Below are 18,046 nucleotides of genomic sequence, written 5' to 3' on the forward strand. Positions count from 1 at the left end.
CCCATTCTGTTGTTTTCCTCATTGTTCATCTGCAATTCAAGCTAACTGGGGAGCCTACATTTTTCTCTGGTACCATTGGCCCAACCTACGTGCACCAGCAGATCCATAGTCCTCCCACCTAGCCCATGAGGCCCCCAGCTGCCCAGGGCAGGGACCAAGCCAGGTCATAGGGACAATGACAGCAAGGGGATGTGGGTCTAGCAGAGACCCGGGGGCTGCAGGAGGAGGGCCTGACTTGCATGCGGGCACATCCTTTCTCCAAGCACTGAGTGTATATAAGGGGTGGGGGTTCTTTGCCCGTGGAATTACCCTGGGGGCATTCTAGCCCCAGGACTTCTCTCTCACACAGGGCCCCTGGCCTGCACCCCTTCTCACCCTCCACTCTGCCATTCTCCCAGGCAGGAGACATCCTTGACCAAGGTCAGCCTCCGCCTCTCCAAGGCATGTGGCTCACCTGCTGGCCTGGAGGAGTCTCTAGAAAAATCCCTGCTTTGGGAAATGAAGAGGGTCCCAGTTATGGTCCTGAGACTCCAAATCTGGCCTGGATGGAGGGGGAGCAGATCCACACAGATTCCTTCCTGGGTAGTTGGGCCAGCCCAGTTCTTACCTGCAGCTGACTACAGACAGCCAGGACTCCCATTGGCTGTGTGATCCTGTGCAAGAACCAATGAGAATTTGAGATGGAAATAGCAGAGCATTAAACCAAGCAGGGGCCTTGCTGCTGCTGAGGTCCTGGCTCTCGCAACCAATCCTAGAGCAGGTGGGCCTGGCTGATGGAACAGGCCTGGCTTGGCTACGGCCCTGTGGTCTGGACCCCAAGGGCCTTCCCAGCAAATCTCCTGGCATGCAGGATCTCCCTTCCACCCAGGGGACTTCGTGGTGGTGACGGCAACTCCATCCTCCTCCCCAGGTTCCCAGAGTGTTGCCACATCACACCTGCCATCCATCTCCAGGAGGCTGGAAGCCCTCGCCCAGTGGAGGGTCAGGAGTTGGACACGGGAGGAGCTGGGCAAGTGCTGGCCCCAAGGAGGCGTTCCAAGTCCATCTGGCACACCCATTAGGCCGTGTGGAGACCAGGAAGGCCTGCCTGGAGGCAGAGGCATGAGGGTCCATCTGCCAGGCATCTCCCATGGGTGTGGCCTCAGGGAGGAGACTGGACCCATGCCATGCATGCTTGGGATTCCTGACCTGACCCTACCCAACCACATTTGTGGGAAACCTGAGGCTGGAGGAAGAAGCTCCTGCAGAGGAGAGGCGTGCTGGTGACCAGGGACATGAGGGCACGTCAGGCCAAGGTGGCCAAGTGAGTGCACTGGCCCCGGGCTGCGCTCGCTGGGGGTCTAGTTCCCATCAGAAACACATAGACACAGCAGTACTTTCTGTAGGAAGCATCATAAATAGACAGAACACAATAAATAGCTGGTACAAATATGTGAGGCAGCACGAAGCCGGTCCCTGCGTCGGGGCTCCCCAGCCAGAGCTGAGTGTCTGGTCACGTGGTGGACGCTGTGGGAAGGTGACCAGTCCCTGCTGTTTTTGAGGTAAAACTTTGTATGAGCTTTTCCTTTAAAGCAAAATCCCTGCAGGACAGCAGAGTTGCAGGAGCAGCTCTGGTCTTCAGCTTGGATGCTCACAGAGCCACCCATCTGGCCACCATGGTTGTCCAGGTGATGATGGCGTGGCTGGACAAAGGCCAGAGAAAGCGAGTTGGTGGCTCTGGAAGCCACAGCTTCTCCCAGGCTTGTCCTACTCCCCAGAGGCTTTGGGGGTTCCTGGTGAGGTTCTGGGGTGTGGCCACGTAGGTCTAGCTCCTGGGGCTCTGAGCCCATCACCCCGTCCTCAGCTTCAGCACCCGGGACAGCGGTTCCTTGGCGCTGGAGTAGACCAGGAAGGAGCCGGCCGCTGTGCGGAAGGCCTCCCAGTCCCTGCAGCCGAAGGTTGGGAGGCTGTGCACGGCCACGAAGCCTTCATACCCCTGCCACCTGCGGAGAGAGATGCTGTCAGCTTCCAGGCTGGGACGCCAGCCTCAGCGAGAGGAGTGAGTGTCTGGGCTGCTCCCTCTCCCCGGGGCTCCCACCCCACCCCTCCCTGACCCTCACCAGGGTCCCACCTGCCTCTCCCACCATCACAGTATGAGGGGCCATGCATCCCAGCCCCAAAACCTCCCCAGGTTCCAATCGCGAGGAGCTGGGCCAGGAGGGGCCTTAGCCTGTAGAGAGGGAAACTGAGGCCTGAAAGGGGGTACCTGCCCTGTCCAAGACGATTCAAGATCATCCTGGAATTTCTAGATAACTGAGAAACTTAGATCAACAGTAAAAACATTAGAATACAGAGGCAAAGGCACTTTTATTTGCAGACATAGTTATACTTCTTGAACTCCCATGAGACATTTCTTTAGAAAACTATTAAAACTAATAAGATACTGTGGTTGCATGACCAGATACAACAGTTAATTGTGATACACAGATGAAAATGGACATATGCTTACAATACTTGGAAAACTCCTGGAAGGGAAGGTCGCGAGAATGCCATGGTGCCTCTAAGATGAAGTGTACAATTTTACTGAAGGACACGTGAAAAATAGAGAGATCTACCACAGCCTTGGCTGGAAACATTTAATAGGATAACACACTAATAACTCTCACATTAGTGTAGCCTCTCACTGCATCTCCAGCCAGAACCCAAAGTTGTGAGTGCCAGCAGGGCTAGTGGTCACCTAGCTGACCCGGGGGCCTGACCCAGACTCAGCCCGTGCTCAGGTGCTCCCAGTGCCAGGCGACCCACAGGGCTCCATGACCTGTGACTCGCTCTGAGCCCGTGGTCATTCAAGGGGAAGGTGGGCCCACCCAGCTGAACCGAGGCGTCTAGCAGGGGCAGGGCCTTTACCTGTAAATAATACTGTTTACCGAGAAGGTATTTCCATCGAAGGAGTTTGCAACCACCAGGAAATAATCTTCTCCCACCGAGAAGAACTCCCAGTCCAGAGCACTGCGGGAGCAAGTGAGCAGAATTAGGACCTGGAGATGCTGCCTGGGGACTTGGGGGTTGGTGTCCGGCTGGTTCTCCCCCTAATCTCAGGATTCAGGGGGCTAGGTCCCACCTCCAAAATCCACAGAAGGAGGAGCAGTTTCCTCAGTCATACAACCGGTTGGTCTATTCCAGGGAAATGCAAATTAGTTGTTCACTTTTTAAACTTAAAACATTTAATTGTAATAAAATACACATAACACAAAGATTTCTATTGTATTCATTTTTAAATGGACCTTTAAGCTTAGTGGCATTGGGTACCTTCACGTTGACATGCAACCATCACCACATCCACCTCCAGAATTTCTCCACCTTCCAAACTGAACCTCTGTCCCCAGGAAACACTCACTCCCCATCCCCTCCCCCAGCCTCTGGCCCCCACCATCTACTTCCTGTCCCTACGGATCTGACTCCTCCAGGGACCTCGGGTAAGTGGATCACAAAGTATTTGTCCTTCTGTGTCTGGCTTATGTCACTGAGCATATGTCCTCAAGGTTCATCCGTGCGGTCAGGTGTCAGGATGTCCTTTTTTGAGGCTGAACAATATTCTACTGTAAGAATGGACCACACTCATCTGTCTATGGACACCCGGGCAACAAGAGCGAACAGTGAAGTTGTGAACACGGGTGCAAAAGTCGTTCACTTGGAAGAGGTTGAAATAGAGGAACAGCCCTAAACTCGTGGCCACTCCCTAAAAGTCTTCAGCGCCCCCTGGAGGCGAAAACTTGAGGACACTGGCTGTGAGGTCACATGCTTCTTCCCTGACTCCAGTTCAGGTACCAGCAGGGTCTGCCAACGTAGAGACGTCCCCCTAAATTTGGAAGCTGTGGTTCTTACTGCAAACAGACCACTGCATCCTGTTTTCAACAAACACCCCTGAACTTGCTAAGGGTGAGTCTGCGCTCAGAGACATCTTAGTTCTCAGGGATCTGACAGAGGGCTTCTGGGAAGGACATCCTGGAGCCTTGTCTATCCCAGGAGGCCAACCTGGGCATCAGCTGTGATCCCCAGCCACTGCTCTAATTACCGCGGGCCTACTTTACAGATGAGGAAACTGAGGCTGCAGCCTTGCAGGAGTCACTCAGATGCCCAAGGCCAGGCCAGTGCCTCTGCATCCAGAGGCCTCAAGGTTATGGCCTGTTCAGACAGCACAGTCGCAGTCTCTTGGGTGACACTCACCCTGGATTCCTTCTCAGTGGGGCACTGAGGGCGCTGGCCTAGAGCTCCAACAGAACCCTGGACATGAGTCGGCCACAGAGGTACCTGGGGACATGCAGGGGGGCAAGGCCAGTGGGGGCCCTGGGGCTCCTGACTCTTCCTTCTTCTGTTATCTGGAATCCTGTCTCCGCCACTTCCAGCCATGGCCAGTTGTGACTCATCATTAAGAAAAAGTGGTGACTGTGGCCATGCCCACTGAGGGGTTTCATGCAGTGTGGCATGGGTGGGGCTGGTAGCACAGCCGTGTGGTCCCACACGCAGCATTCTGCCAACTGTAACTGGTTCTGGAACCAAGGCCCACAGCCTTGCTTTTGCAGCAAAATGTTGACTGCACCGTCTGCCCCCACGGCTTGCATCAGAAGCTGCTGGGGCTTAACCCAGTAGGAAATCAAGGTCTGGCATGACTTCCAAAGCATCAGGGCAGTAAGTCTGCTGACAGTAATGTGAAGCATATTTTTAATCCTTCAGAACCACACTATTTGGTCAAATGGTGGAAATAGACAAGTATCCATCAACTGATGAAAAGTAAACAAAGTATGATAAATAAACACAGTGGAATATTACTCAGTCATTAGAAGAGTGAGGCACTAAGGTACAACGTGGATGAACCTTGAAAAAATGACCAGTAGAAGGAGCCAGACACATCTGAATGCAATGTCCAGGTGGGGACACCCAGAGGGGCAGAGAGCAGGCTGGTGGGCCCCAGGGGCTGCGGAGGGCACTAACAGCTGAGGGGTGGGGTTTCTTTTCAAGGTAATGAAAATGTTCTAAAGTCACCTGGAAATGGTTGTATACATATGCAAATTTCATTAAAAGAATAAAAACCCTGAATTCTAAAAACAAGCACACAAGCCACAGCTTTTAAAAGCAGTTAGAGTCAAGGCTACAGCGAGGAGCCGCGGTCACTCAGCTGGTCGTGTGGAAGGTCTGCGGGGTGCACAGCGAGGCCGCTTCACACCTGTGGGCTGGGGGGTGGGCACCGCGGCCCCACAGATGCTCGGGTGCGCGCTGTGCGGTCCGGGCGGCCTCAGAGGTCGTAGGACCTGGGCCCCTGGATCCCCGCCCCGGCCGCCCGCCGCCCGCCGCCCGCCGCCCGCCGCCCGCCGCCCGCGTACCTGCAGGTGCGGATCTCCTGGAAGCGGACGAACGTCTGCGCGGTGACGTTCAGCTCGTATATGACCGAGTTGATGACGTAGGAGTCGTTCTGCACTCGCATCTCCACGTCGTAGCGGTGACTGTTCGCCACGGCGAGGAAGACCCTCTCCCCAATGTGGAAAACCTCCCAGTCTGCGGCGCCAAACGTCTGGGACCGTGAGAGGGAAGCCGAGAGCACGCTGTGGGCAGAGACCCTCAGGATGGCCACCCACGCGGCGCCAGCCCCCGCACTCCGGGCGTGAAGCAGGCGCCCCTCTTGAGGGTGCTGCCCTTTCCCAGCCTCCTCCAAGGCTAAAGGACCATCTGCCTAGAGAGCTTCTTAGCGCCTGTGCTGCCCCTTCCCAGGCCCCAGTGTGCCCTGGAGGAGGTCCAACTGCTATAACACCTCTTCCAGGGAGCCCTCTCTGCTCCCTCCAGTTATGAACTCAGAAGCAACATCTAGGTACCTCCAGAGTTACTTACTACGTACTCTCCCTGGCCTGAGGCTCTCCTCTGGCTCTCTGGACAGTCCCATCCTGTGTAGGCTACTCCTCCAAAATCACTCATCAACCTGGAGGGTGAGGTGTGCATGGGCCCATGGGGCTGGACTTACATGAATGGCCGGCTGCCAAGCCTTGGCTGCAGACCTCGAACTGCATGAGCTGATTTACACGTAGGCCCACCAGGAGGTTTATGACCAGCATCTCTGGGATGCTGGGCTGGGAGTGCATGGGGAAGGGGAGGACCAGACCAGTCCAGATCCATCCCTGTTCTGAGAAACAAAGGAGTGACCACACGGGATGGCAGCTTCAGTGGAGGGGGGATAACACAGAAGCTCCCCGAAACAGGGGCCTGTGGCTGGTGGAACAGTGTGCAAAAGTTCCTGAGGACTCCAAACGACAGCCTGATGAGGCTGCTGGGGTCCGAGTTCCTGTGCCAGCAGAAAGGGGTTGACTCTGTCTGTTCTCACAAGCAGGTGAGGGCTGCGGAAGCTCTGATGGACACTCGGCATTGAAATTGTCTTTAAATGTTTTGCCTCTTGACTTTTGACTTGTGATACTGATGGAGAGACTGACCCTCCTGTTGATAATAATCATAAGCTCTGGATACAATAGGCAATGTAGGAAAATAGGAAATGGCAACCTACTCCAGTATTCTTGCTGGGAAAATTCCATGGACAGAGAAGTCTGGTGGGCTATAGTCCATGGGGTCACAAAGAGTTGGACATAACTGAAGTGACTAAGCACTGGATACAATACTTAAAAATGTACACAATTGCTTGAAGGTTCTGGAGAAGGGCCAAGGGCAGGCAGAAAGTGGAGGGGAGATGATGGCCCTTGAACACGTTTGTCTGACTCTCCCTCTGAGGACATTCCTGGTCCTGTGCCATATGGGCTTCGCACTCAAGTGGAGGGAGCGGACTCGCTTGAACTGCATGAGCTGACATACACATGGGCCCACATGTAAATAAAAGGAGGTTTATGACCAGCATCTCTGGGACTCTGAGGTGGGAGTACATGGGGAAGGGGAGGACCAGACAAGTCCAGACCCAAGCTTAGCGTTTGGGGCTTGCAGAGTGTCTAGAAACCAAAGGAGACTAGCCTAGGAAGGAGGGACTCCCAGTAGGGGAGGCCCCAGTATCTCCTTATTAACTTCTCGCAAGTCCATTTTAGCTCCTGAAGTGCACACACAGGGGACAGGACCCCAGGGACCCAGGGACAAACAACAGCTGAGCGGCTGGTGGAACTGACCAGAGAGTTAGACAGCAGGGGAACCAGCAGGTAAATGTGACTATGATCAGGAGAAGAAACAGCAAGTAGAAATAGGTTGACACAGCGCAAATACTGGGGTGAACAGATACAAACTTTATAGTAACTGTGATCAGAATCTATGCGCAAATATGTATGTAATCAACAATAAGGTGGGGAGATTTGGAGAGTTATGAAAACTCTAAAAGGAGGCAGATAGAAATCCTGTACCTGAAAAGCAAAATGCCCATATTCACAAATCTATTGCACGGGATCAAAAGCTACCTAGACAATCCAGAAGAAAGCATCTGTGAACTAGAAGATACGCCAATAGAAATTATCTGATTTGAAGCACAGAAAGGGGGGGGATGTTTACAATGAAAGTAAACAGAGCCTCAATGATAATATAATTCAGTCTAGTGCATGAAGCTAGGACAAACCTAGACAGCTTACTAAAAAACAGAGACATTACTTTGCTGACAAAGGTTTATATAATCAAAGTTATGGTTTTTCCAGTAGTCATGTATGGATGTGAGAGTTGGACCATAAAGAAGGCTGAGCACTGAAAAAATGATGCTTCTGAGCTGTGGTGTTGGAGAAGAGTCTTGAGAGTCCCCTGGACTGCAAGGAGATCAAACCAGTCAATCCTAAAGGAAATCAACCCTGAATATTTATTGGAAGGACTGATGCTGAAGTTGAAGTTTCAATACTTTGGCCACCTGATGAGAAGAGCCAACTCATTGGAGAAGACCTTGATGCTGGGATAGATTGAAGGCAGGAGGAGAAGGGGGCAACAGAGGATGAGATGGTTGGATGACATCACTGACTCAATGGACATAAGTTTGAGCAAGCTCTGGGAGATGGTGATGAACAGGGAAGCCTGGCGTGCTGCCGTTCATGGGGTCACAAAGAGTTGGACATGACTTAGTGACTGAACAGCAACAACTGTGTGTGTAATTGGATCACAGAAGGAAAGGAAAGGAGAATAAGGCAGAAAAAAATTTAAGTTAAATGTTGGCTAAAATTTCCCCAAATATGATTAAAACCACCAAACCACAGATCCAAGATCAGAGACCCCAAGGAGAATAAATAAAACCCCCCCACCCCATAACCTCTGCACATCATATTGAATATCTGAGGATAGACAGAGAAGATTTCAGAAGCAGCCAGAGGAAAAAGACATTTGCTATAGGGAAACAGTGGTGCCAGTGGTACCCAACCTCTCATCAGAAACAGTTGAAGCTCGATGTCAATGGAAAAACTTCTTTAAAAGAAATGAAAGAAAACCATGAACCCAGAATTCTACAACCAGTGAAAACATCCTTCACTGTAAAGTCACTTTCAGATAAAAGTGGTAGAATGAACTGCCAGCAGACCTGCTTTACGAGCAGTCCTGGAGGAAGCTTAAGAGGGTGAAACTCCACAAGAAGCACAGAGTCTGCGAGAAGCACGCAGAGGGCGCTGGCAATGGTGAGCTGGGTGTCAAGACAGCTCACTGTTTACAGCAAACAAGAGGACAAGCTGTGGGGCTCGTACCTTAAGTAGACATGTGAGTTTATACATGCTCCCAATAGCCCAATGGACAGGTAAGGATAAATGAGATCATGTAGTTGTAAGGTTATCACATTATATGTAAAGTATAATATTAATTCAAAGATAGATTGTACACCCAAAACTAACACAACATTGTTAGTCAACTATACTCCAATATAAATTTAAAAAATTCTTTAAATTTGAACATATTAACGCAAGGCCTTCCCTAGTAGCTCAGACAGTAACACATCTGCCTGTAGTACAGGAGACCTGAGTTCAATCCCTGGTTTGGGAAGATTCCTTGGAGACGGAAATGGCAACCCACTTCAGTGTTCTTGCCTGGTGAATTCCATGGACAGAGGAGCCTGGCAGGCTACAGTCCATGGGATCACAAAGAGTCAGACACGACTGAGCAACTGACACACACTGCTGCTGCTGCTGCTAAGTTGCTTCAGTCGTGTCCGACTCTGTGCGACCCCATAGACGGCAGCCCACCAGGCTCCCCCGTCCCTGGGATTCTCCAGGCAAGAACACCGGAGTGGGGTGCCATTTCCTTTTCCAATGCATGAAAGTGAAAAGTGAAAGTGAAGTCACTCAGTCGTGTCAGACTCTAGCGACTCCATGGACTGCAGCCCACCAGGCTCCTCTGTCCATGGGATTTTCCAGGCAAGAGTACTGGAGTGGGGTGCCATTGCCTTCTCCGGAGCAACTGACACACACACACAGTTAATTAAAAAATAAAAAATAGGTTGCAGTGTAGATATGGGATGGGGCAGAGGAGTGTGAGATGAGCTGGGAGATTAGGATTGATATATATATACACCACCATGCATGAAAAAAGATACCTAGTGGGAAGCTACTGTATAGCACATGGAACTCAGCTCGATGCTCCGTGATGACCTAGTTCAGTGGGATGGGGGTGGGCGGTCTAAGAGGGACAGGATATATGTATACCACAGCTGATGGACTTCCTTGTACAGCAGAAAATAACATTGTAAAGCAACTATACTCCAATAAAAAATAGATTGCAGTAAGTTGAACATGTATATTGTGATTGCTGAAGCACACAATTACACAACAAACCGAATTAATACAAAAAAGAGGGGATCAAAGGCTATGTATGTGACAAAGAACTTGTTTTATACCTGATGTATAAGGAACTCCTACATATCAATACTGAAAGGCAAAAAAATTAAAGTATGGGCAAAGGCTTGAATATGCATTTTGCAAAAGGGACTCTGGCAAACCAGCAGGTGGGTGGAAATGTGCCATCGTTAGTTACCAGGGGACTGTGACTTAAAAACCACTGCGGTGCTGCTTCACACCTTGTAAGTAAGACTAAAAATACAGACAAAACCGGGTGTTGGCTAGAGTGTGGGATGACTGGCACTCACGCTGTTTTTGGGAATGTATGAAATGGTAGAACTGTTTTGGAAAACTGCTTGGCAATTTCTTCAGAAGTTAAACATCCGCCTACCTCATGGCCTAGAATTCCACTCCTGGGTTTTTACTCAAGAAAAGTAAAAACAATTTGCCCACAGAAAACCATGTATGAGATGCTTTTGTAGAATTATTCATAATAGTGAAAATCTGGAAACAGCTCAGGTCGTACAAAGAATTGAGCCTAGAAACCACACAGCGATCAATTTCTGGACCCGGCTGCTTCCTGGGGATACCGTGCCTACTCCGAGGTAGGTAGTCCTGGCCGGCCAGAGCTGGTCACCGCGATGCCCAGCGACGCTGGAGGGACAATTGCATGCCCAGTCCACGTGGGAAGGGGCTCTGTTTTCCTTTACTCCGACCGGCAGTGGACGGGTCTGCGGACTACCCCTCCTCGGAAGTCCCTTTCCGGCTTGAGCAATCCGCCCAGCGGCGGCCCCTGGTCCCCGCGGGTCCAGTACCCTCCCAGCCGCTCGCCTGGTGTTCTCTCCACGTCCAGCAGAGGGCGCGGCTGCCCGTTCTACCGCCCGGTGTGCGGAGCCCGGGACACCACCGCACCCCCGCCCCCACCCCACCCCACCCCCGCCCCGCGGGCGAGAGGGGCAGAGAAACAGGCTTGGGCCCGTCCGAGGGTCGGAAACAAGGGAGCTCAAGCTAAAAGAGTGACTCACAGGACAAGGACAGGGACGAGGGCACCTGGCGTCGCCGACCCTGCCGGACCAGGAGCTGGGCTGAAGCCTTCCTGGGTTAGCACCTTCTCCTTACCGCGGCTCGGAGGTGGCACTATTTCTGTCCCTTGGGGCCACGCCGCAACTTCCGACCTGGGGGGACACTCGGGCTCGTGGGGCCTCCAGCCTTATCAGAGGACCGACGTTAGAGACCCACAAGAGTGTGCAGAGTGACACACACCACACGTGCCAGCCCAACCAGGTCACAGAAACCACGGGAGTGGCCAGGCTGTGAATCGCCGGTTCTGCCCCGTCCTTTGCTGAAGAGCACCGCAGTACATACCTGCACTTACCTGTGTATACACGTGCACACACCTGCATGGATGCGATTTACACACAATCCTGCACGCATGCATCTGTATACATGTGCACATAACTGCAAGCACCCACATGCACACACCTCCACATGTACACACCCACACAGAACAAAGGGCCAGGGCTGGTCTGAGAAGGGGGTCTTCCCCAGATTACCAGAGCTTCCTTTCAGCCCCGAGCCACTCCACCCTCAGTTCACTGGTCTTGAGCCCTAGCAAGAAAGGGTTGGCCTGCAGACAAGGGTTGGTAAAAGGGGATGTCTGGGCCTGGGAACTGGGAGAAGAGGGCCCGAGCCCAGGGGGAAGGATGGGAGCGTGGCCAGAGGCTGGGGAGGGGAGGAGCATCCAGGTGGGCATGGCTTAGAGGGGCTCTCACCTCTCTGCTCTGTGTGCCCAGTGGGCTGGGGGTGCCCAATACAGCAAGTGCAGGGTGCCTCATTCAGTTTGAGTTTCAGATTAAAATGATGTTTCAGTCTGTGTGTATGGGCACGCTTTTACTAAAAACTGATTCGTTGTATATCTGGTTTTCACATTGAAATGCTGCTGCTTCTGTGAAGTCGCTTCAGTCCTATCCCACTCTGTGCGACCCCATAGACAGCAGCCCACCAGGCTCCTCTGTCCCTGGGATTCTCCAGGCAAGAATACTGGAGTGAGTTGCCATTTCCTTCTCCAATGCATGAAAGTGAAAAGTGAAAGTGAAGTCGCTCAGTAGTGTCCGACTCTTCAAGACCCCATGGACTGCAGCCTATCAGGTTCCTCCGTCCATGGGATTTTCCAGGCAAGAGTACTGGAGTAGGTTGCCATTGCTTTCTTCTTCACATTGAAATAGGCGTCCTGTATTTTATTCGCCGGATGCTAGCAGAGTCCGGCAGGGGCCCGACTGACTGCCAGTCATTGGCTGGCCGTGAGCTTCCCTGGAAGCCTGGGGCCCGCACCTGCGCCCTCAGCCAGAGGCTGGGCTCCTCCCATTCGGAAGTAAAACGGGGAGAATCCCAGCCCAGGGCTGCACCAGCCTGGGCAGGGGTGAGCTGGCCTGAGGCCCCGCTGTCAGGCCACTCCTGGATTCTGAGCACATTAAGGACACGTCAGGGAGAGAAGAAGAAATTCCCACATCAAACAGCCCTGCCAAGCCCTGCCTGGCACCGGAGCAAGGCAGCCTGGCACCTGCTGGGCTGGGCGGACCCTTCCCGCCCTTCTTTGAGTGGAATTCCCCCGAGCCCTGCCCTGGAATCCCCTGGCATCGCGCCTGCCTGGGCCTGGAGCACCTCGAGGGAGGATGGTGCTTCTGGGACTTGGCAGCCAGAGCACCTGGAGCCCTTGACAGTGCCCTAGAGGGTGGGTGGGCTCCCAGTGATCAGCAGATTGCTTGTTGCAGGAGGCTCTTGGGTTCTGGCTTTGATGGAGCAAAGAACCCAGGTCTTGGAGTGCCTGGGGAGGCAGGACCAGGCTCACCGCCAGGAGAAGGCAGGCAGGTCCCAAAGGACCCTGGGGGATTCAGCCCTTGACATTGTGGGCGGTCAGCTGAGGTGGGAGAGGGGCCTGCTCCTGGGGGACTGCAGGGGGCAGCACACTCCCTGGCCAACTTTGGGGTGCCCTGCAGCTCTCCCCTGGTACAGCGACCCCTCCACACCTTGCCTTCCCTGGGCTGCCTGGTTCACTGCCAGCTCCAGCCTCACAGGGCAAACCAGAAGCACAGGAGGAAGTGCCCTGGCCCTGGTGAGCACACGGGCCGGTCCCTTCCAGGGCTGACCACTGGGGGCGCTCTCACAACACTCTCCTTACAGACTGCTGCTTCCTTCATTTGCAGACATTTACATTCTTGGGGCTTCCCTGGTGGCTCAAAAGGCAAGGAATCTGCCTAAATGCAGGAGACTGGGTTCAATCCCTGGATGGGGAAGATCCCCTGGAGGAGGGCATGGCAACTCACTCCAGTATTCTTGCCTGGAGAATCCCGTGGACAGAGGAGCCGGGCAGGCTACAGTCCATGGGGTTGCACAGAGTTGGACATGACTGAAGTGACTTAGCATGCATGCACATTCTTGGTGGAGACTGCCTTTCTGACAAACCCCAGCTTCATTCTCTGTCTCCTCAAACCCACTGATGACTCTTGGCAGCTCCTCTGCCTGTCCTTCCCCTGCCCTGATAAGTGGTTTCCCAGGGGGCTTCACGGGCCCTCTTCTTGGAAACCCTGTCAGCCCTCACCCCACACCCTGCCAGAAATACCCCATTGCCCTTGGTTCTCATTTCTGCCAGTGGCTCCTCCTAGCAACAACCCCCAGTCTTGGCCCACTGCTGCCCCCTCCCCTTCCCCATCCCCTCCTCTCCAGGTCTACACGTGATGACTGTAACCGCAGATCCCACAGCCAGACAGCTCAGGGAGCAGAAGTCCCAGCAGCTGGAGGCCGGAAGTCTCATCCTTCCGACACACCCAGCTTCCACCTCCTATGGTCCAAGATGGTGAGGCCAGAGGGTTGGAGCCTGAAGTGGTCTGCCACCTGAAGGAAGATTCTAGGATTCCTGGTGAGAGAGGTGGGGAGGTCTGGAAGGGGTTGCCAGGGAATGCTTCAGGGTGGACAGCTAGTCTCCCATGCACCTCTGGGCTGCAGACCCAGCATGAGCACAGCCTTTCTCATGAGCTGAATTCACCCTATCAGTGAGGGACCCACCTGGTGCCCCTCTCAGCACTGTCCGTGTGCACAGCGCCACAAATGCCAGCAGCCTGCGTCCCTTGCCTGGCCATCCCTTCAGAAAGGGCTCCCCTCGAAGTTGGCACCTCTCTACACACAGTTCAAACTTCAACTCCTGCTTCAAACTCATGTGAGCCCATGAGAGATGCTGCAAAGCTCCAAACCAAGTGCAATCATATGGAGGTATCTTCAGGACCTAAGATGATTTAAACAGCATACAAAAACAGCTGGCAGAACATGAAAATGGGATCTGGTGGGCTCTGCGGGATTCACTGGGTGCGAAGAGACTCGGCTCATTAGAGAAGGCAGGGTCCTCGGGTGTGTGGGCACGGGGAGCAGCAGTGCCCCCTTGCAGCCCCCAGAGTCAGATCCCGGGGCAGCTCTGCCCACTGGCTGGAGATGCGCCCTCTCGCAGCCACTGTGGTTCTGCCCACCCCCGCCCCCGCCCTGCACTTCTGGCTGATTCTTCCAGCCAGCGTCACACCCCTGGGCTGGCTCTGGTTTAGGGCATGGAGCTCAGATGGCCCCCATCCTGGCTCAGTTGGGCCTGTCTCTGCCCCTCGGCCCAGTCTCCCTTCTGAGGATGCCCTGTGTCCGAGGCCTGTGGTGAGGCTGGACACAGACTGGAGCCAGATCTGGATGCTGCTTGAAAACACAGAGTTTCAGGGGCTCACAGCTCTGGAGCCAGTATACTGGGGAGCATTCAAGGAGATGGGCCAGAACCTGGAAGGGATCTGAGACATCCTGCATGAGAGACAGTGGCAGAAACGAACACTGCTCTGAGACATTCAGGCTGAGTGTTTCCCCATGGTGTCCAGAGAGCACAGAGACTCAGCATGCAGCCTTCTGGCCAATCACACACGTCCCCAGCTGGGCTGTCACACCAGGCACGTGACATGAAGAGGGTTCTTGCAGCCGGTCGGGGAGTGCAGCTTGGAGATTATGATCCTATCTGACCTCTCCTGCTGCTGCTGCTGCTAAGTCACTTCAGTCATGTCCGACTCTGTGCAACCCCATAGACATCTCCTACGTTTGCACAAAAAGCCAGTTTAGAAGGTCGTCATCATGGCGCCTCATCAAGGGCCTCAACCAGACCCCCAGCTCCCTGGGGCACAAGCCACCAGTGATAATGCCACCCCCTGCTATGCTCGACAGGAAATATCAACAGAAAACAAAGGGTCCTCCAGACGTGTGACAAAGGACCTGGAACATGAGAGTCAGGCTAAAATATATACGTACACTCATACTGGAAGAAACCGAGCTGGTTCTAGAAACAAACCAGAATATTTAAAAACTATAATGATCTTCAAAAGTATTCAAGAAGATACTGCATTTATAGAGTAAATATAGAATGGCATGAAGAGGAAGAGTTCTTGGATATTAGAAAGATATTAGCTTTATGAGACGATGCTCATCAACACGATTGGAGAATAAAAGTAGGGAAAGAGTCTAGGTTGAAAAGATAACTCAACACAGGAGATCTGAAAGCCCTCTAACCAGTGTGCCAGGGTCGGGTGGGGCATGGAATGATCAAGAAAAACCAAGGAAATCTCCCAGGCCTGGAAAAGCACAGCTTCAAGTTGAAAGGGCACTGAGACAAAGCAGTCAGGAGGCACAGGGAGCCACTGTAAGAGACCTGTGGGTGCCGAGGGCAGAGAAGGCCACCAGAAGGGCGCCCGGGGGGGCAGGGGGGCCACTGCACCCCTGGGTTCTGGGAGGCCGGGGGCTGCCCTCCGTGTTCTCAAGGGAATGACTTCTACCCTAAAACGCTGTACACCATTTATCAGGCAGGGCGAGGGACGCGGCCACCACGAGCGTGCACACTTCCTGCCACAGACGGTGGTTCTCACTGAGATGAAGCTGGCGAGGCCATGGCTCCCCCAGCCTGTGGTTGTGCCATCAGGCCACGTGGGCCATGTGGCTGTGGAGGATGAGGGGTGGGCTGTGACCTCTCAGTCCAGATTGATGTGGGCTTGCTCCGCTCTACACCCATTGGCTGACTTTGGTCACATGACCCGGCTCAGCTGCAGGGACACTGGGGAGCATGGGGGAGTACCTGGAAGGGGGTGTCCCTGAGGTGTCACCCAAAAACCTGAGGTCAACTGGGACACTGGAGATCAGAATTGGACATGGTGGCTCCAGCCGAAGATGGCAGTAAAGGAAAGTTCCAGAAAAGGGACCACTGTCAGCTCTAGAGACAGTCGGCCAGGATGGCACAGGCAGAAGGGCCCAGGAGAAAGGGCTGCAGGACAAGAGGGCTCTTCGTGGACACATGCTGACCAGAGACCTCGCAGCGACACACGGTGGAAACCCAGGAGGCACTGAGGACGCAGTGCTCGCAGGAGCCTGGGGACAGGGAGGACCAGCAAGAAGCCGGGGGACGTTACCCTGTGCAGAGATGGTGGTTTTCTTCCCCCACAGAGGAAAGGGGAGGGAGGGAGGGATACGGGAAGAAGCAACTAGGAACTTGTGGAAGCGTCCTGTGCAGCACCTGGGTCCACGCGTGAAGTGAGCCATGTGGTGGGCTCGTGGCATGGAAAGAGAGTCTGGCCTGCATGCAGGGCCTGTCCCCAAGGGGCTGGCCCGGAGGTTGTCCCAGCCCACCACTGAGAAAGGAGTGGTCAAAACGCACCCTTGGCTCTGCAAGAACGAGCTTATGACGTGGCTAGGACGATGCAAATACCAACCTCGACTGTTGATTTTAGTCATCCATGGGGGCTTGGGCTTCCCAGGTGGCTCAGTGGTAAAGAATCTGCCTGCTAATGCAGGAGACTCAGGTTTGATCCCTGGGTCAGAAAGATCCCCTGGAGTAGGAAATGGCAACCTGGTCCTGTATTCTTGCCTAGAAAATCCTATGGACAGAGGAGCCTGGTGGGCTACAGTCCATGGGGTTGTAAAGAGTTGGACATGACTTAGCAACTGAGCACGTGGGGGCTTGGTCTGGGGTCTGACACTGAGAGGGACAAGCCAGGCAGCGTGGAAGGAGGAGGGCAAGGGAAGGCAGAGGAAGGTCTGGACCCTGTGTCATCATCCTAGACCACAGTGGGGCCTGAGGAGGGGCTGCCAACACTGCCCACTAGCCTGGGACTGGTCAGTACCTGCATGGTTCACCGAGGCGTTCAGCACTGCCCCACCTAATAAAGCCTCTCGCTGCCTCAGTTTGATGCTTTGCCAGGCAGCCCACAACAGCTGGAACCAGCTAAGGGACACAAGAGCTCAGAGAAGGTGAACAGTGCTGTCCCCACAGATGGCCAGGTCAGGGGCCAGCTGCTGGGTGCCTCAGGACAAGAGGCTGACACCCACATAAAGGCAGGTTAGACTGTGGGGCCCGCCGGGGGCCAGGGGACTCATCCGAGCACAGGTACTGGTAGGAACTCTGTGCCGGGGAAGCCCTTCCACCTCGTCTGCAGGCTCCCTCGCCTGACCTCTGGGGAGGCGCCTGGTGTGGACAGGCCTGGGGGTGGGAAGGGTGTGTGTGTCGGGGGGTGCCATGGGGAGTGCAGGGTCCTCACCAGGAAAGACTGGAAGAGCTGGAAGGAGCCGTCCAGCCGCACGTACAGGTGGGACTGCAGCCGCGTGGATGTGCCGTTGAAGGCGTTGGCTACGGCCAGAAAGGCGTAGGGCCCCACCGTGAAGAACTCCCAGTCGTAGGCGCCCGAAGTGGCGATGGTCTGGTTGGCCTCAAAGAGCCGGGTCCCTGGGTTCCACTTGTAGATGACACTGTCAATGTTATGGTTGTCGCCTGGAAGCCGAGCGGCATTGAGGGAGGGAAACAGGCTTCTGCAGCCTCATGCCAGCGCCCTGGGCCCAGGCCCCCCGGGACCCTGCCCCAGGCCCTGCAGCCAGCGCAGTCCAGCTGGACCCTGATCTGCACTCTTCCGGGTCCCCAGCCATGTTACCCATCACATAGCCTTCCCGCCTCTGTGCCCCACGAGAACCCTCAGTGGCCCAGCCTTTGGGGGACTCCAGATCCCTGTGATCATCTACTGTGTTGGAGGTGGGACTCCCCACCCCCGCTGCAGCCTCACCCTTCACTCTGCCTGCCTTCCCCTTCATGCTCCCTCCCACCAGAGATCAGACCTGCGTGGGCTGGAAGCCCTTTCCCCACACTGTGCTCCTTAGGGCCTCCCACTCCCCGATACACACCCTGCTGGGCCAGCCTCTCCTGGAACACTTACTGTCCTTGGAGGTACCTGGTAGCAGGCTCCTGGGGTCCC

At 54.3% G+C, this 18,046-nt stretch overlaps 1 protein-coding gene across 1 annotated transcript in view; it reads right to left on the reverse strand.

Annotated features, from left to right (window-relative positions):
* Positions 1-1,373: 1,373 nt before the first annotated feature.
* TSPEAR (thrombospondin type laminin G domain and EAR repeats) overlaps positions 1,374-18,046 on the reverse strand; it is a 111,509-nt gene continuing 94,836 nt past the window's right edge. The window contains exons 8-11 of the mRNA XM_027547524.1: positions 17,342-17,571; positions 5,361-5,548; positions 2,887-2,988; positions 1,374-1,982 (exon numbers count right to left, since the gene is read on the reverse strand). Coding sequence (XP_027403325.1) covers positions 1,829-1,982; positions 2,887-2,988; positions 5,361-5,548; positions 17,342-17,571 — 674 coding nt within the window. The 3' untranslated portion in view covers positions 1,374-1,828. The remainder of the gene's footprint in view (positions 1,983-2,886; positions 2,989-5,360; positions 5,549-17,341; positions 17,572-18,046) is intronic.

This window comes from Bos indicus x Bos taurus, chromosome 1 (assembly GCF_003369695.1).
Source record: "Bos indicus x Bos taurus breed Angus x Brahman F1 hybrid chromosome 1, Bos_hybrid_MaternalHap_v2.0, whole genome shotgun sequence".
Lineage (NCBI taxonomy): Eukaryota > Metazoa > Chordata > Mammalia > Artiodactyla > Bovidae > Bos > Bos indicus x Bos taurus.